The following is a 17547-nucleotide window of genomic DNA, read 5'->3' as shown; positions in this document are numbered from 1 at the left end:
CAGTATGTCTGTAAGACGAACAGCGTCACTGGGGTTGTCACTGTCAGCGTACCTCACACAAGTGGGCCACGTTCTCGGATTTCATCGTTGACGATTAAGGCCCTTTGATCAGACTCTTGTGATCAGAGGAGATAAAGTCATCCGAAATTTAGTGAAGAATGTTGACAGAACATGGACGATAGTGTATTATGCAAAGGAACCTTTATGAATGGGTGGAGGAATGCAGAAGCGGAAGCATGAAGCATATGGGGCCAGGCCGACGGCGTCTGCAGATTATTTACTGTCGCTACCGTAGCTGAAGTCCAACACATCAGCTGTGGCTTTGTGTACTGCATGCACGAAAAATTCTATTACCCCAAATTTTGTGCAAGGTGTATCCCACAAAGGCTTAGACACGTGAAAGCTGACACGTTTTCAGGCTCTCATGCAATGTTTTTATCGATATCTTGAAGGACTGCCGTAAGAGGGGCTCTAGTGGCGGGCTGTTGCGAATATGGTAGTGGGCCTTTGAGTTCCTTAAAAGACAGGGAATTACTTGACCAGCTGAAGGAATATTAGCTTTTGAAGACGCTCTGTGGAGTTAATAATAATAATAAAATACATAATTTATACCGTCAATTATTTATGGTTATTAAATGTAATATCCATTATATGAGAAAAGTTTTAAATGTTGGAGATGAACATGATGATATAATAGATTGCACAAAATCAGAATTTGAATAAGGTAAAGTAAAGATTGATTTAAAAATAATTTATTTTACTGCGAAAGCAGTAGTTTAATCTGGCAAAAACCCTACACATCGCGTTAAAAAGAACTGTGACCCATATGACCATTGCTAGGCAAGGGCTCGGTAAACATATTCCCGGAATTACGCTCTCGACAATAGAAGGATATCGATTGCTAGGTAACGGGCCTATAAACACGCATTATAGGACAAGAGAAGAAAAGTGTTTCCGTGGGGTCCATGCCGAGGAGTTATAAGACAGTCGAATTTCAAAGCTGTAGCTCTAGGAGTACAGAAGAGTACAAGGAGTATAGGAGTACAACGTATAACGAGAACGAGGCTGGAATATGTCCTAGCAATTTGCGAAATGACTAGATTAGAGACAGTGTTATAATTGGTTGTGATTAAGGGAGGCTGTAAGACAAGGTGCTAATAAATCCAATCATCCAATCCAGAACTCATAATATTGGTCACGGTACTCCAGACACGTGGCAGAACCGTTGTCAGACACAAGAAGTTCTCCTTTCCTAAGCTCTTTGCATTTTACTCCACTCTCTGAACTGTATTGTCTGATACTGTAACTGATTTGCTCTCGCCTTTACAGAGAAGTTCTTGCATAAATAAGGCCAGAGCTTTATAATATAAAAGAGTCAGATAATGTTATTTCGAAACCAGGATACTTGGAGGTAATTTAAAGGCTGAATCAGAATGTAACGTCTTGAAAACCTCTAATTTCAACACGTCTCCCTGCGAATTTAATAGGTCGAGCGATATCTCGAAATCTAATATGCCAATATCCACTCACATATCTTTGTCTGACCCATAGAGAAATAATAGGAAATAGGGCATATATTCGGTTCGATCTGTCTTCTGTACGTCAAAACAGAACAGTACAGTTAAGAATTCTCACGAATGACGTTAAATTCTGTTTTCACGCAATCGGCTCGCTAGAAAATACGTAACTGTTAAGTAAACTGACCAAGTAGAATCTTCCGAATTTTTGTCATCTAGCTTGTATGCATTTCTCCTTGTGAGAGGGGACTGTAATTGTTTCTTGCTTTTGGAACAGGAAATTAAATCCTTTCTTCTCCAGTTTCTACGCTATAACAGCAAAAGTCTGCCATACTTCATGTCTTCTGAAGCACGCGAATTACCACAGAATTAGGCCTTGTTAGTTCCACACCTGGAAGAAAATAGCGTGATCCGTGTGCCTCCAGAAGTGTGTAACGGGGTAGCCGCAGTGGCCTCGACAGGCGAGGATCTCCAGACGTCCCGAGCACTGTCGGTTGGGGCACGGCTTGCCTGAAACAGAAGAACACCAGTTTATAAGTAAAATACGAGTCTGAAGGTCGCACAGCCAATCGAGAAGTTCTCTGTTATTATGGAGTTCAAAGGTTGATCACCATGTTCACTGGACATCAACATGAACTAGTCAATATATTGTGATATGTTGCGCAACGGAGGATATTTTCATGTCCGATTTCTCCTCCATCACCTTTGATATTGAAGAGTTCTATCGTCTCAGATATAATGCCATATAGTCCGTCGAAAATCAACCGACGTTTCGAAGGAACATGTCGCCTTCATACGTGGTCTGACAATAAAGTTCGCGGTAAAAGTGTTACATACCTCATTGCTGAATATCACTGTGGTCGCCTTCAAAGTACTCCCCTTGGGAAGCTGTGCACCGTTTACAGTGCCTAGTTCACCCTTAAGAACAATTTTGGAACTGGTTTTGTGGAATGGCCTTCAGAGGTTCCGTCGTATTACGCCTAATGTCGTCAGTGTCATCGAAATGTCTTGCTTTCAATATTTCCTTTATCTTCGGGAAAGAAAACAGCCATTGGAGGCCATATCCGGGGAACTGAGAGGGTGTTCCAGCACAGTTATTTGTTTACTAGCTAAAATCTCCCTCACAGACACTGCTCTAATTCAAGCTCCGACTTTCTAGCGACGCACACCAAAACATAATCAGACAATAATAGACGCCACTTGGAAAGACACTGCCATAGATCAACAACAACATAGCTGTGAAACGTTTTGGGGCATTATCCATCGTCCTGTCTATTTTCTAAAAAAAAAAACGTGATGTTTATTTTTCAAAGCACAAATTTTCGGAGACTGGATTATGTCCCCGTCCTCAGGTAAAACCCAGTGGATGGAGTTAATCCCCATCTCCGGACCGGAGGGACTAGCTCTCTCTATTGGACCCAACTGAGTAGGTTGTACCTGAGGACGGGGACAGAATCCAGTCTCAGAAACGTTGTGATTTGAAAAAGAAACAGGACTTTTTTTTTAGAAAATAGACAGGACGATGAATAATGTCCAAAAACATAATACTTGTAGCAATGTACCATCGTCACAAACGTTTTAGATCGTAATAGTTGTGAAACGCTAATGTGTCAACATCATGAAACCATAGCGAGGTTTCTGTCCCCTGCTACCCCTGCAAACACACAGTGGCGAGTTCGCGAACTTTATTGTCAGACCTCGTATTCAGGGCCGGAGAACAAGTCCTGCTTGCAAACTGCTTGACGCTGGTTTCGACTTGAAAATGAGAGCAAAGCGTACCTCTGAAACTTCGGTTGATTTTGAGCCTGCTATAAGGCGTTATGTCCTATAAAACAGAACTCTTCATATCCACCGCTGTGAGAACCTCAAATCCTACATAATTTTCATGTCTAGTGGTCAGCGTTCCTGGCTACAGATTCAAAGGTCCGGGTTCTATTCCCGACGCTACCAGATTTTCTGAGAAGTAGTGGGTCTGGAACGGGGTCCACTCAGCCTCGTGAGGATAATTGAGGAGCTATTTCAAGGAAAGAGCGGCTCCGGTCTAGAAAACCGAAATTAATGTCCGTGGGGATTCGTTGCACTGACCATGCGACACCCTCTATCCTTAAAAGTTGGCACTAACTTCGCCGACAAGCGGCAGTAGCTCGGTCGGTATAGTTCGCTTGCGGACTACAGGCCACGGAGTTTGTTTTGTTTTTATTTTGTTATCCACAGATCTAAGACTCTGTTTCTTTCAAGTGGCATCTTCTCTTGCAGTTTTCAATATTTCTTATGTATCTGTTATTTCCCTGAGCTTTCCGCATGTGTCGCCCATCTCGTACGTTCTTATTCCTGTGTACAGGTCAGGCGTTGCTCTGTTATTGGTATGATAAAGTCTGTGTGCTCGTCAGTACGTGGTCCTATGCCGGTGTGGCGGTTTGTTCACACGCCACAAATCAGACATGTAGGCCTACTCGTATGCAGACACAAATAATAAAGCTTCACAAACAGATTACGTCTGCTTTCCCTGCTTTCTGTTCTATCAAACAGTGTACCGTTTATAAAAATCGGGTACAGAACAGAACCATGTATATTCCATACTCGTATAGCAAAATGGCGGCGACCGGATGAGGAAGTTGTCCGTTCGCATGTTTTATCCTTAGAGCCAGTTACTGCGGACTGCAGACACATGTTCACGCTGGTTCCTCACTCTCGGATTTTTCTACCCTGAAGTTGGAGGCGATACGTTCCTCCGAAACGTCGGTTCACACAAGATATACACGGCCTCACATCCCAGAAGATGACATTTTTCATAGTCACCGCCGTGAAAACTTCAAATCTTACACAATTTATTTTATATTCCTCTTTTTCTCAAATTTAATATTGCTTTTCGAAATCCGATAAAATTTCAGTTTGGGTATACTTATAGGACGTTTCTGAAGGTGATAAAGACGGATCTTTCTGCTCTTAACACAACAAGTATCGGTTTATAATGTTCTATTTTACTACGGCGTGTCAAATAGTTGAAGTTAGTGCAATTTCAAATTAAACAGCATTTTAAACTGTCACAGCGTCTTTAAATAACCTACCAGCTGAACGGAATGGACGAAATTGCTAATGGAACGTGTACACAGAATGTCACGTGACATTCATTTAAAGCCAAACTATGGCTCTATATCTGCAATTTTACATGAAAATACCGGATATGTTACTTCTCTTCAGACAGGCGTAGCGCACTGCAGAGACTTCCTTCGGCTGATCAATTAAGTTTCTGTTACGGAACCAGAAAATTCATAATCAGCTCGTCAATTTATTCGGTTCTAAGCCGGTTAAAACAAATTTACATTTTCAGAGCCTGTTTCTCGGGGGTTATTTCACATACGGGTTTAGTTGCAGGCAATGTGTAAGTAAGTAAAGCTGTCCCTGTACCAGGTCGTGAAGGCCCATAGGGTTGTGTGACATTAGGTATTCTACACAGTTCCTAGATACTGCATAGAGTCTCCCCCAAACCTAAGGCAAAGTGTGATACAATTTCTGTTCCTTACACTGCCTGGGTATTTCATACATTGTCAGACTTTTATAACAATGTTTTGAGTGTCAGGTGTGAAGATGGTCCATCGTTCTTGATCTCTGCAATAGATGGAAATGAATAGTAGGCTTCAAGCCCCGGCCGCTTTCCCCCCGGTGAAATCGCTCAGGTACTTTTTGGATAGGAGGTTGTGTGGGGCGCAGAGCCGGTATGGATGCTGCGAAGAGTAGGAAGTGTTGCCTCTGCCAGGAATCAAACTCCGGGCTTCCAACCCGTAGCCTATCGCTACGACTTAGATATCTTGGCTCCTTGTAACTAGTACTGGTAAGTCTGTGGATCTTGTAACAAAACGATTTGCCTCCTGCTTTGCCAGTTCCACAGAAATTGAATTAATACCCGGGCGGTTTGAACCGTTTCAACTTTTCGGTGGCAGTCTCAATGTGGTGAGAACTAGGCTCAGTCTGCCTTATATTGGTTACTGCATATAGACCCAAATTTAACAGCTGAAAGAAGTAGTTAGTTAGTTATTGGAGAGGGTGGGTTTCCCCATGCACTTAGACCTGTATTGGTCCATTGTGCTTCCCTCTATGATTTATACCAGTCTCTATATCCTACCGGTACTGGTGCTTACCATCAGTCCCGCCCAGCCAGCGAGACCGGCTCTACTAGCTGAGAGGTATCTATAGTGCTTCCCCCATCTACCAGAGGTATTAGAGACTGCTGTTGGGCGGGAAACGTCCGTAATTTGGCTCAGTGACCTCCTTAGGAGATATGAGGTTCTTTTACGTGCCGTAAAGCTACGACACGGGACTCACGGCTTAAAGTCCCTCCCAGAGGACTTGTTCCCTGAATTTTTCCGCCCTTAAAAATTCGACGACCTCCGCCGGGTATTTGAACACGCGTACTACGAGTCATGAGGTGGGAACGTTACCTCTAGACTACGGAGGCCGCTTGCTGAAAGAAGTAACACAATGTAACAACTTACGTTCTCTGATTATTAATGTAGATCCCTAAGTTATGTTGCAAGATAGAAAGGGTAATATTTTTCTTGTGGTTAATTAATTCAGCACCACGGTCTGAACACGCATGAGGGAGAGGAAGTGTAATTCCACTATTCATGCCCTCGGCACTAGACAGAGGTAAGCGGTCAGCTTCACGCCCCGGCACCTTTACCAGCAGGCACAGAGCGATTCCCTTTGTAAGGACCAGACATGTACAGTAGTTGTTACGGACGCTCCTCAAGGAGTGTGCTGCCGTACCTTGCTGCTTCTTGCGCGCCTTGTCACAGATGGCCGGTCGCAAGTGCACCTTCTCACCGTTGGGTAGGGCGCAGCGCATGGAGCACACCAGCACCCCCAGACATGACTTCTTGAGAATGTGAACGTTGTGGTTGTTTGTGTTGCGCATCGCCCAGCCAGACGCGTGGCGCTTTGCCTCCTCGCTGGAAGCCGGGTACACTAACCGGCAGTGTCCGTCCGCCCACTCCTCCCACCGGTTGTACTCGCTGACCTGCACAGCGGAAAATGAGTTTCTTACACGTTGGATTTGTGGTTAACATGGCTGTGTCTGTGAATAGTATTACTTTCCTCACAATTGCTGGGTTTGTGGACTTTGTCCATCGTCCTGTATTCTAGAAACTAGTGAACACAACGTTCCGGAAACTGTATTTATTTCCGTCCTCATGTGAGGGGAGGAAGCCACATTCTCTGCTGGGTCTCTTAGAGAGAGCCAACACCAATCGTCCAGTGACTGAGGTTAGCTCTTTCTAAGGGTACCAACAGAGTAGGTAACTTCCGCCCCTCACCTGAGGAATGGAGACATATACAGTTTCCTAAACGTTGTGTTCCTACAATACCGGGCGATGGACAAAGTCCATAAGCCCAGTAATTCCAAGTATTATATAGCATCGTCAGAACCTTTTAGAATCTAGTTAAGACGAGGTTTCGGAAACTGGATCTGTCTCCGTCAAATTTGCGAAACGTTGTGTTATCTAGTTTCTAGAGCGCCGGACGATGGACCGAGTCCAAGAACGCAGTAATTCTGAGTGTTATGCTCCATAGTGAGAGCCCTTGTCGTCTTCTGGAATGAGACGCTGTTTAGGCTGATGAAATTTCTGAGACTCCTCGGAAGAACGCGCTGTCCCCGTATTCGGGATTGAAGATTAAGTGAAGCAGAAAATTCTGTCTATTACTAGCACTTGTGTTGCTGGCTGGACTTGCTTCTCTACCCTGATGATAAAGGTAGCACTCTTTGTAGAAACAGACGGTAAACTTCTATAAGAATACAATGCCTTATCCCAGATGAGGGTACTAATCAAATTTCTTGTGCTAAGTTTAATCTCCCATTCTATATGGAAACCGAAGTTTTATTCACAAGAACTCACTATTGGCCCCAACCTGAGCATATTAACCAAGTTCACAATCCAGCATCCTGTTCATTTAAGGTCTATTTATATAGAAATTTCTCATATTTAGAAAATGGATGGTCTCTAATAGGCCGTTTCGAAGAAAGGGTGAAAATATTAATGAAAAACGAGGTTTCCTAACATGAATCCGTTATCTGCAGGCAGATAATCTGGAGTTAAGAGCTGATAAGTCAGCAAAGTATGCTCCAACAGTCGGCCTGTAGTAGATTCAGGTGAAAGGAAAGAATGCGCAGGGCTACGAGAACTTGCACTGCCGAAGCTCTAGGTTCGTGTCTATGTGGCACCTATTTATTTGCTGTTGTGAGTAGACTGCAATGTTTTGTCTATGTGAGAAAGTAAATTTCCCCGATTGTTAAAGATCCTTAGTTACTCGTATGAGGTTTCAAGTTCTCACGGTTCTGAATGTGATGATTACGTCTTCTGAGATGTGACACCGTGTAGCCTGGTACGTAAGTAAAGATACACGCCACACTACACATGCCAGAAGAACCTGATATTCGTTAAGAATCTTATTTTGGATATCATCTGAATAAAACCGCGATAAGGGTTAGCAAGCCGATTGTGGTTGGCTGGTTCTTGTGGCAACAGGAACGCCAATGCCAGAGTGAAAGAGATAAGTGACCCTCTATAGACCCCATTCTTAGAGTCTATGCACCTTCAAGCCGATCGCAGTGGCCACGCGGTTTAAGGAATGAACTGTCTTCATTAGTTCGAACTCTGAGATCATGGGTTCAAATCCCAATCAAGAAATGGATGTCTGTCTGTATCTATTCTGCATTTGTGTAGGTATCTGCCTTGCGTCGAGCTGATCCCCCGTCCAAGGAGTGATACCGACTCTCTAAGATTAAGAAACTGAAGTGAAATGAAGCTTCTCAGGGATTCCTTATGTTCCCAGTGGGAGCAACAAGAGACAGACAGATAGATAGACAGACACAGATAGATAGATAGATAGATAGATAGATAGATCTTCAAAGGAAAGCTGACGAGATCACATTGCTATCTGTATTCTCTCTTTCAGTTCTTGAATGAATCAACCTTCCTCATAAATCGTGGACCAGCATGGCGGTTACACAAACGTGGCACATAATATGAGGTCCTAGAATCGTGTATATTAATAGATTATCGAATTATATGCAGATTCTGATAAGATATTTTTAGAATGTAGAACAACATGGCAGTCGCTTGTAATGTGGGCCTGTGTTTATAGTTCGGTCTCACGATAACCAATGAACTACTGGGAAATTGAGGATGTGAGCATTTGTGATTATATGTGATGGAACATCTATAAGTTAGTTACCTGCGATTTCTAAATTTGCTCATTAGCTAACAATTATAAATTTTAATTAACAATTATAAATTATAAATAAATGTTTGTGGTTATGCTAGATAAATATAATCTGTAATCAAATAACAAGTTCTTCTAAGCAATAAAATATAATAATAATCTAATAGTACCCTAATCATCATAATAACAACAGTGTTCTTTACATACCATGGGACATGTCTTTTTTGGCTATTTATGCGTTATCTCTGTGTGTGTTTGTCGTTATCTTGGCGTAATATTATATCTACTTCCAAGGGTCGCAACTCTATGTTAAAAATTTTGCCCTTTGAAGAATAAAGATGTCACTTAATTCTCTGAACAACATAAAGTTATGTAAATTGTAAGGGGAAAAAAGGCGATGGATGAAGGAACGACAGAAATGAGTTTATGTTTAAATTCAACGGACTCTGCAATGGTGATGTTGAAGATGATACTACTACTACTACTACTACTACTACTACTACTACTACTACTACTACTGCTGCTGCTGCTGCTGCTACTGTACGAACTTATTTACAACTACTGGCAATAGCAGTTATTCTACCTGGATGCTACCATACGATGTATAACCATGTGTTCCTGAGTCCGGCAATGTGGCAGATGAGTTACTGACTTTTCCGGTTTCACGGGGGTTCATTGCCGATTTTGTTCAATTCTTGGGTCTTTATACGATATAAGTAAAGCAAAGGTATCCCTGTAACAGGCCGTAGAGGCCCATAGGGTTGTGAGATGTTGAGGTTCCCAAATTTTCTAGACGCTCTACGCTACCTCCATCTGAAGGGTCAACTGTGACCCTGCGGATGGATGCAGCATGCACCACCGAAACATCGACAATACCGCTTTTCGATTGTGAAGATGGGCGTATTACGTACCTCCGAAACGTCGGAAATACTGCTTACTGCTCATATCTACATGGTGTAAGAACCTAAGACCTGAATTCACGTTATCAGTAATCCATAACCAAGACTGAATTTCATGTTTCGATTGCAAAAATTATATTGTCTGAATAACATTATGAACGCAAGATTTGTAATGGGAAAGTACTCTTAACTGATATAAACCTTCCCTTAGTAACAGGTTCAAGGTGCTGCGTGGTAAGTCATAGAGACTTCGCTGACAAGAAACACAGAAGTTTCTTTCACCGATTTTCCTAAATAACTGAGGAGTAGAGAGATCGGCGCTTCTGCACGAGCTACACCTTGCAGAACATGGGCAGAGATAAATTTGGTGTTGCCAGTCCGTTGGAATCTTTAAGTTTCTGTTCTTAGAACACTGCATGGCACCGAGACACTCTCTGCAGAATCGCGGTTACAGCAGATCGAAGGCGCGGTACACACGCGAGTTGAGTACGCCATCTTGTGTTACTTTGTGTTCTGCTCTGCAGCAGGATGACTACAGTCTCACTACGACCTCACCCTTGGAATGCTGGTGTCGTTGATGTCCCAGTCCGTGTTCTGGTGTCTAGGGGCAACTGCTGAAGGCGCCAGTCTGCAGTGCGTGTTGCTCATAGCCGGCGGTGAGCCGGAGTCCCTGCTCCTGCGGAAGGAAACCAGTTGTTAGAGTCTGTCTGCCCTAGTCAAATTTGAGACTTTCCAGTCCTTCATTGTGAAACTGCTGCTTTAACGCGAAATCTCTCGGAATGCCTTCCCAGATAAACGTTCATAGCAACCGAGTTGGATGGTTTAGCGGTAATGATGCAGATCCATGTTAAAGGTAGAAATATCAGCCTAACTGCAGATAACATTAACGTTTATTTTCAAAGCTTTCCCAGTATCTCCAGGCAAATGCTGGGTTGATACCTTCATGTACAAGTCTCAACTGAATCCACCCCAACCCTTAGGATCCATGAGAGTTCCATTGAATATCCTAGGGCCTTTTATGAAGTACAGTATCCTAAAGTAGTACACGGCCGTCTCTCTCTACCGGCTACTTACTGGAGTGCAGGAGTGTTCTCAGACATGAGAGGAAAATTATGGGTCAGCCCATTAAAACATTCTCTTCCTTCTAAGTTCCTGCTCACTATTCTTGTTCCATTCTTTTGTCTTGTCTCAGCCTGTCTCGCAAATACTGGAGCGTACCTTTTGACAAACTAGAGTTGCCTGAATCCAAATTCTTACTTACTGTTCACTAAGTTTTCGTGGTTCCTCTCAGTCTCTCCACAAATATCTTAGGACAATATCTTAAAACAGATGGCGATTCGTAATTGTACGTGTATTACTTGACGAATGATCAAGGATTTGTAAGATTTGAGGTTTTCACGGCGGTAACTATGAAGAATGTTGTCTTAGGGATATGGTGTAGTGTATATATTGTGTAAACCGACGTTTCGAAGGAACGTATCGCCTCCTGGTCACACTGGTTCCTTGCTCGCGGATTTTTCTTCTACCCCAATGATGGAGGCGACAAGTTTCCCGAAACGTCGATTTACACAATATCTACACAACACCATATCCCAGGAGACGGCATTCTTCATGATAAAAGCTTGTTTGAAGTAACAGCCTCAGTGGCCGGGGCTGTAGATTACTGGCAGCCGGACACCTAAATCACGGCCCGTCTTTCATTCTTAAATCTAATTTTCCAGTATATTCCTAAATAATCTAGAATATTCCAGAGTGCTGTAGAGAATTATATATCCGGAAATTCCGACCTAACTTCCTATCTCAGCTCTTCTGCAGAATGGGGCCGTTTTCTTACGGTGCTCACTCACTCACCCCAATCTGATCTTACATCAGTACAGGCTCTTTTCAACAGTGGAACGACACAGGACCGCAGGAATTACCTAACAACAAGGGAAAGGAGTCTTATTAACATTAACTAAACTGTTTGCACTAAGACCAGTGCGTTACAATGAATTAGAAATTAAATATTTTTTGCGCTTATCAATTTCATTTCCATAGTGGTCCAACGATATGTAACCTACTGAATTGAGAAATCGTGGTTAAATAAACCCACAGTCCCTTGCACTACCACTGTTTCCATAAGTGGCAATGAAATTCAAGCCCCCCTACTAAACTGGAGGGGATGGCCCCTTTCCATTTATAAATACGACAGGAGGATCAAGATGGCCACTTGACTCCATTGCGTAATTTCACTATTACCTTAACAATGCTAAGATTAGAACCCACGATGTTTATGTATATTTGAAGGCTCTGTATAAATTCATGGCTCTTGGGTTGTAACGATATTCTCAGGATTTTCTTCGCTGTCATGTTTGGTTACGTCAGGATATCGCGATGACACCTACTGAGTAGGCAGAGCCGTCTTGCAGGAACGTTGGATGGGTTGCCTACGTCAGAGGACCGTCTGCGGGATGGGTTCCACCACAGAAAAAGAGGATCGTGACCAAGAGGAATCCCGTCTGGGAAACCGGTTCCTTCCCATTGCTACCCCGTGAATGAGTCGCGCCTTATCTTCCGGCATAAGTGCGTTAGAGGCCGCTGCCGGGTGTCACGGCCCGGACGGTCTGTGCTTTAACAAAGAGGGACACCGATAGTGGGTCGAGTAATATGGATCTATTTACTGAACTCAGAGAAATATACTTAACACGGAGGTAAATAAGTTGCGATGGCCGATTACACGGATGTTAAATGGCAATAAAGTTAAAGTGATCCCTATGAGGAGAGGGGGTAGAGCAACCACATTCCTGACCTCGTAACTAGACGGAGATGGGCGGTCAGCTTCAAGCCTCTGCAGATTTGCAGCTAAGGATAGGCTCCCAATACCCACTGGGACCCACAGCCAGTCTGGACATTATGGAGAAGAGAAAAATCTATTTACCTTGCCGAGAATAGAACCGCGGTTGCCCAGTCCGTAGCATAGTCGTTATACTGACTGAGCTATCCCGGCTCCGAATATGAGATGTAAGTGCTCAAATCGAAGAAGATGAGCCTCTACAGCAGTGGTTCTCAACACTTATGAGACCGCGGCACGGCAAATTCTTTTCTATAAGACAGGGCCGGTACCGGGTCGCGGCCCGGCGGTTATGAGACTGCTCTAGAGCCTTAACGAAGAGGCGGACGTGTAGCGACGAGGGGTTTATTGGAATCAGAGGAAAGCTGCTTCCTGAGCTTCCTCCCCCTTTCACTGATAACTACTGAACAAGCACTGCGACCTCTTTGAAAGTCTGCATACTACGCGGTGCAGTACGGGTTGGACACGTCGTCCAGACCGGCTCAGGGGCCCACCAAACCTCTTACCCAGTGGCTACGGGAGGCGCTTATACCGGGGGAGCTATTCACCTCCAACGTGTGCCGAGGTCAAGAATACATGGCTCCATACATCCACTCCTTCCATCACATTGGCCCCGTTGTATAAGACATGAACCGTCTTAGCCCGCTCGAACACTGGGATCTTGGGTTTGAATCCCACTTGAGGCATGAGTGTGTGTGTGTCATCCCGTGTGTAGGTGGCGACCTTGCGACGGGCTTATCTCCCGTCCTAGGAGCACTACCGACTGTATAAATAACCAATATAAAAATGGATGTTGGAGAGATAGGGTGGGATTGTATTGACTGGATCGATCTGGCTCAGGATAGGGACCAGTGGAGGACTCTTGTGAACACGGTAATGAAATTCATGTTCCATAAAGTGCTGTGAAGTTCTTCAGTAGCTGCACAATTGGCGGCTTTTCAAGGAGGGCTCGGCTCCATGAGTGAGTGAGTGAGACTAATCAGTCTTTCGTACGTACACCGGGTCAGTCCTCGTTACTCCAAAACCTGTTTAAACCTAATTTAACATCGCTCATTATTTAAGAGAAAGAACATTTTGAAGGTCAGTTGGCTCCTTACCATGTGCATGATCACATCAGTAATTCTGAAATATTAAGGAGCTAATAGAATGATCAATGCATTGCCTCAGTTTCTAGCTTAAAGAGGAAACAGGTTCATTAAACCAAGTTACAGAAAGTTAGATCCGGCTTTTTATCGATCACACAATGGCACAGACCTAACAGGAGAGTTCTCGAGATTAACTAGTTTACTGTCTCCACAACAGGGGGGTGCCTTGAAGAGTTACTGTTTTCTGACGTTCATACAGAACCGAAATACGTATCATAGTATTCATATCGTGAAGTCCATTGGCTCCTATCTCCACCTGCCTCATTTCAGCCGTCCTCATAGTAACCAATTCACTAAGATCCATTTTAATATTATCACTCCATCTATGCTTTTCACCTTCAGTTCCACATATTATGGGCGCTTAAGGCTTCATATTCTTGGATAATTTTAAGAAACCTTCAGGAATCGAACTGAGTAACTTTTTGGCATTCTGGTAGAACTACAGTCGACTGTCTGCAGTCACATTCGGCACCGACACAGAACTAGAGAGTACTGCTGTAAGTTCCGTATTATGTCATTTTGTAAACCTGAAGACTTTGTTCTCAGGCGCGTTGTGTTTTACATTTAATTGGACAATGAAGTTTCTTGCTGTTATTAGACAGAAATCTTTAATATGAAATATTACCAGGACTTTCATTGATTGTGTAAGAAGACATAAGGCATTTTTCCACTCATCAAACTTATTTATAATTTTGAAAAGCGCAGTGGCCCTACTGTAGAAAGAAAATCAGAACTTGAAAGACTATATGGAACGGGAAAGAGTGTTTCAAGTCCCTGATACGCACCTCTAGAAGTTTCTGAGTGGCAACAACTGCAAGAGTTATATCTTGCAGGGCTTCTGTTTGAAGTTCTGAACTATGTATAGGGGTATATTTGAACGCATGCGCAGTAGCGAAAGATGTAGCTACTATCAAGTGGAAGGAGAACTTTAATGATGTGTCTTTATTACATTGTCATAAAACCAACTTCGAATTTCAAATTGTGCAATATCGTGTTTCCTTTTTCTTTTAGTCGGGATAGCATAGTAGGCATAGCGACTATCTACAGGGCTGGAAGACCGAGGGGTCGGATTTCGAGTCCCCGTGGGGTCAAAAATTTCTCTTCTCCGCATCGTCCAGACCGGCTTTGGGGCCCACCCAGCCTCCTATCCAATGAGTATCAGGGGCCCTTTCCCCGAGGGGTAAAGCGGCCTGAGTGTGAATCTGACCACTCACCTCCAGCTAGTGCTGAAGTCAAGAAAATATGGATTTATACATCCATTCCACCATACGCCTTCATGGCGTAGTGCCTAATTAGTTAAGCACAGGGCAACTTTTCCTTTTCTTCTTTTTCATTTGTGGCCCTCTTACTCTGTTATAGGGACGTAGGTTAATGTAAGTCATGCTTCTAGGTGGTGTTTTATTTGATTCTCGAGTTATTTAAAGATGATGGTCCAAGTGTTGATATGTAGTGTCAGGAGATGGTATGATCATGTAGAACGTGTAGGCATAGTGAAAGCAGCGTGACGGAATTGTTCATGGCGTGTTTACTGTTATAAAAGTAAAGTAAAGCTATCCCTGTAGCAGGCCGTGAAGGCTCATAAGGCTGTGAGACGTTGAGGGTCCCACATTATCTAGATGATCGGCTCAAAGATGGCGGTAAAGTTGTCAGCCTTACACGCCGGCCGCGCTTTACTCCCCAGAAAAATTATTTATTTAATTCCTGGCACTCATTTCTGTTAGAGGCTGAGTGAACCCCAGGGCCATAGTGCGATCAAGACATTTGTCTGGATAGACCGATGAAAATAATTTCGGACTTCATTAATAATGACCAGTGCCCGTCCTGGTTTGAAACTAGAAAGCCTAGATCTAGCGATCTGAATGCCACTGTTATATTCGGATGGTTGACATGATACAATGATGGACACTCGTTTGTTGTTGAGCGACTGGGTTTAACCTGATGCTAACATTTATAGCGCAGAATGAGGTGTGCATTTGCAGGATTCGGGGTTCTGTCAGCGGCGGTTGCGATGTATAACACTGAACACTGAACATTCTGTTGAAAACCAATAGATGTTTCGGAGAAAAATGTCGCCTCCATATTCAGTATCGAAGTGTAGGGCAAGCTAAAACCAGCATGAAGCTGGTAGCGAACTCTATATAACACAAACAACGTAACCTATAGTTCACACTTCGTTTTTCAAAGTCTTTCGCTCTCATGTCCAACGTAATATTTTCTTGCAATTACGGGTTACTTAACGACGCTCTAAATTGGTAAGACTATAGGAGAGGCAGCCGATCACAGTGACCCCGTGGTCTAACTCATGAACTGTCTTCGCCAGCTAGAACACTGAGATCGTGGGTTCGAATCCCACTCCAGGCATGGATCTCTGTGTGCATTTATTCTGTGCTTGTGGTGTTCCGCCTTGCGACGGACTGATCTCCAGTCATACCAACTGTGAATAGGATCAAGAAACTGAAAAGCGGCCAAGGCCCAACAAAGGGCTGTAGAGCCATAGATACTTAATCGTTACATATTTAAGCACTAATAAGAAGCAAACTCCGTGGTTTTAGTCCGCAAGCAAACTATACCGACCGAGCGACCGCCGCTTGTCAGCGAAGTTAGTGCCAACTTTAGCGGATAGACCGCAACGAATACCCACGGCCGTTAATTTCGGTTTTCTAGACCGGAGCCGCTGCTTCCTTGAAATAGCTCCTCAGTTATCCTCACGAGGCTGAGTAGACCCCGTTCCAGACCCACTACTTCTCATATAATCTGGTAGCGCCGGGAATCGAACCCGTGACCTCTAGATCTGTAGCCAGGAACTCTGACCACTAGACCACAGAGGCGGTCCTATTTAAGCACTAATTCAAAATTTAATATTTACTTTACATAATAACATGGAAGAAATTTGTAACGAAATTAGCATATGCCATATTGGGGCACCGCCGGACACGGTAGCCGAGCGGTCTAAGGCATGCACTGTCTTCGCTCGCTTGGAAACCGCGATCGGGGGTTCGAATCCCACTCAGGGCATGGGTGTGTAGTTTGTGTGTGTGCGTTTTTCTGTGTTTGAGTACAGGTAGAGGCCTTGCGACGAGCTGATCACCCGCCCAAGGAGTCCTACCGAAGGTGTAAGATCTAGAAAAACCGAAGTGAACGGAGAAGTTCATGGAGGTAGGCCTAGGCCCACTGGGTTTGTAGTATTAAGGGAGAAAAAATATTACGGCACCAGGAAATCTTAATGTGAGACAATGAGCCATTTTATTAATTACTATTGCAATTATCTTGTGACAGTGCTTATGAGTTCCGAAGTTGCTCATGGTAAATACAGAATATCATTGTCTAACATAGTGTAAACGAGTTAAAAACACATTCTTACATTAAAGAGTTTAGATGACACTAATAGGGATGCAAGAAAAAGTAGTCCAAATTAATACTACTCATCCTTCTGGCAGCAAGCTTCTACATCAATAGAGGGTCCGCTCTACTGCAGAAGACCGTCTACTTCTTGCACTGTACACTTGAGAACCTGTTCGCAAGGAGTCAGCATCTCTTGGTACGGTTTCTGAGGAGCTGCATGTTTGGGACCGTCCCACATTGGGCACGTTTCCTCTACATAGCTTCGGCCGGGGCCGGTGTTAAGTCGACACGGGTTGCTGATAAGCATGACTGATTAGTATTTTGGGCATTGGCAATCGTCTTGAATCTTTTGAGACACAACCTTTCAGAAACTGGATTCGTTTCCGTCCTCAGTCTCTGCTCAACCGAGTCCGCTAGAGCAGTGGTTCTCAACGGGGGCCATATGGCCCCCCCCCAGTGGGCCAAGCCGTATTTCTGTGGGGCCGCAGACAAAATTTGGAAAAATGGAGGGCCATGGAAACTGTTAAGTGGGCCACAAAATTTTCACTTCTAAAATAAAATTATTAATAATATAAAAAGAAATAAAAATGCCAAAT

The 17547-nt window shown here is 43.7% G+C and overlaps 1 protein-coding gene across 3 annotated transcripts in view; it reads right to left on the bottom strand.

Moving 5' to 3' along the window:
• Positions 1–17547, bottom strand: part of LOC111869270 — a 51247-nt gene that overhangs the window by 19619 nt on the left and 14081 nt on the right. For 2 of the 3 annotated variants that reach the window (XM_023860664.2, XM_023860665.2), the window contains exons 2-4: positions 10190–10310; positions 6285–6534; positions 1909–2027 (exon numbers count right to left, since the gene is read on the bottom strand). In XM_023860664.2, coding sequence (XP_023716432.1) covers positions 1909–2027; positions 6285–6534; positions 10190–10310 — 490 coding nt within the window. The remainder of the gene's footprint in view (positions 1–1908; positions 2028–6284; positions 6535–10189; positions 10311–17547) is intronic. The other variant, XM_033753365.1, reaches the window with a different exon arrangement.

This window comes from Cryptotermes secundus, unplaced genomic scaffold, assembly GCF_002891405.2.
Source record: "Cryptotermes secundus unplaced genomic scaffold, Csec_1.0 scaffold18, whole genome shotgun sequence".
Taxonomy (NCBI): domain Eukaryota; kingdom Metazoa; phylum Arthropoda; class Insecta; order Blattodea; family Kalotermitidae; genus Cryptotermes; species Cryptotermes secundus.
This window is presented reverse-complemented; position numbering and strand designations above follow the sequence as displayed.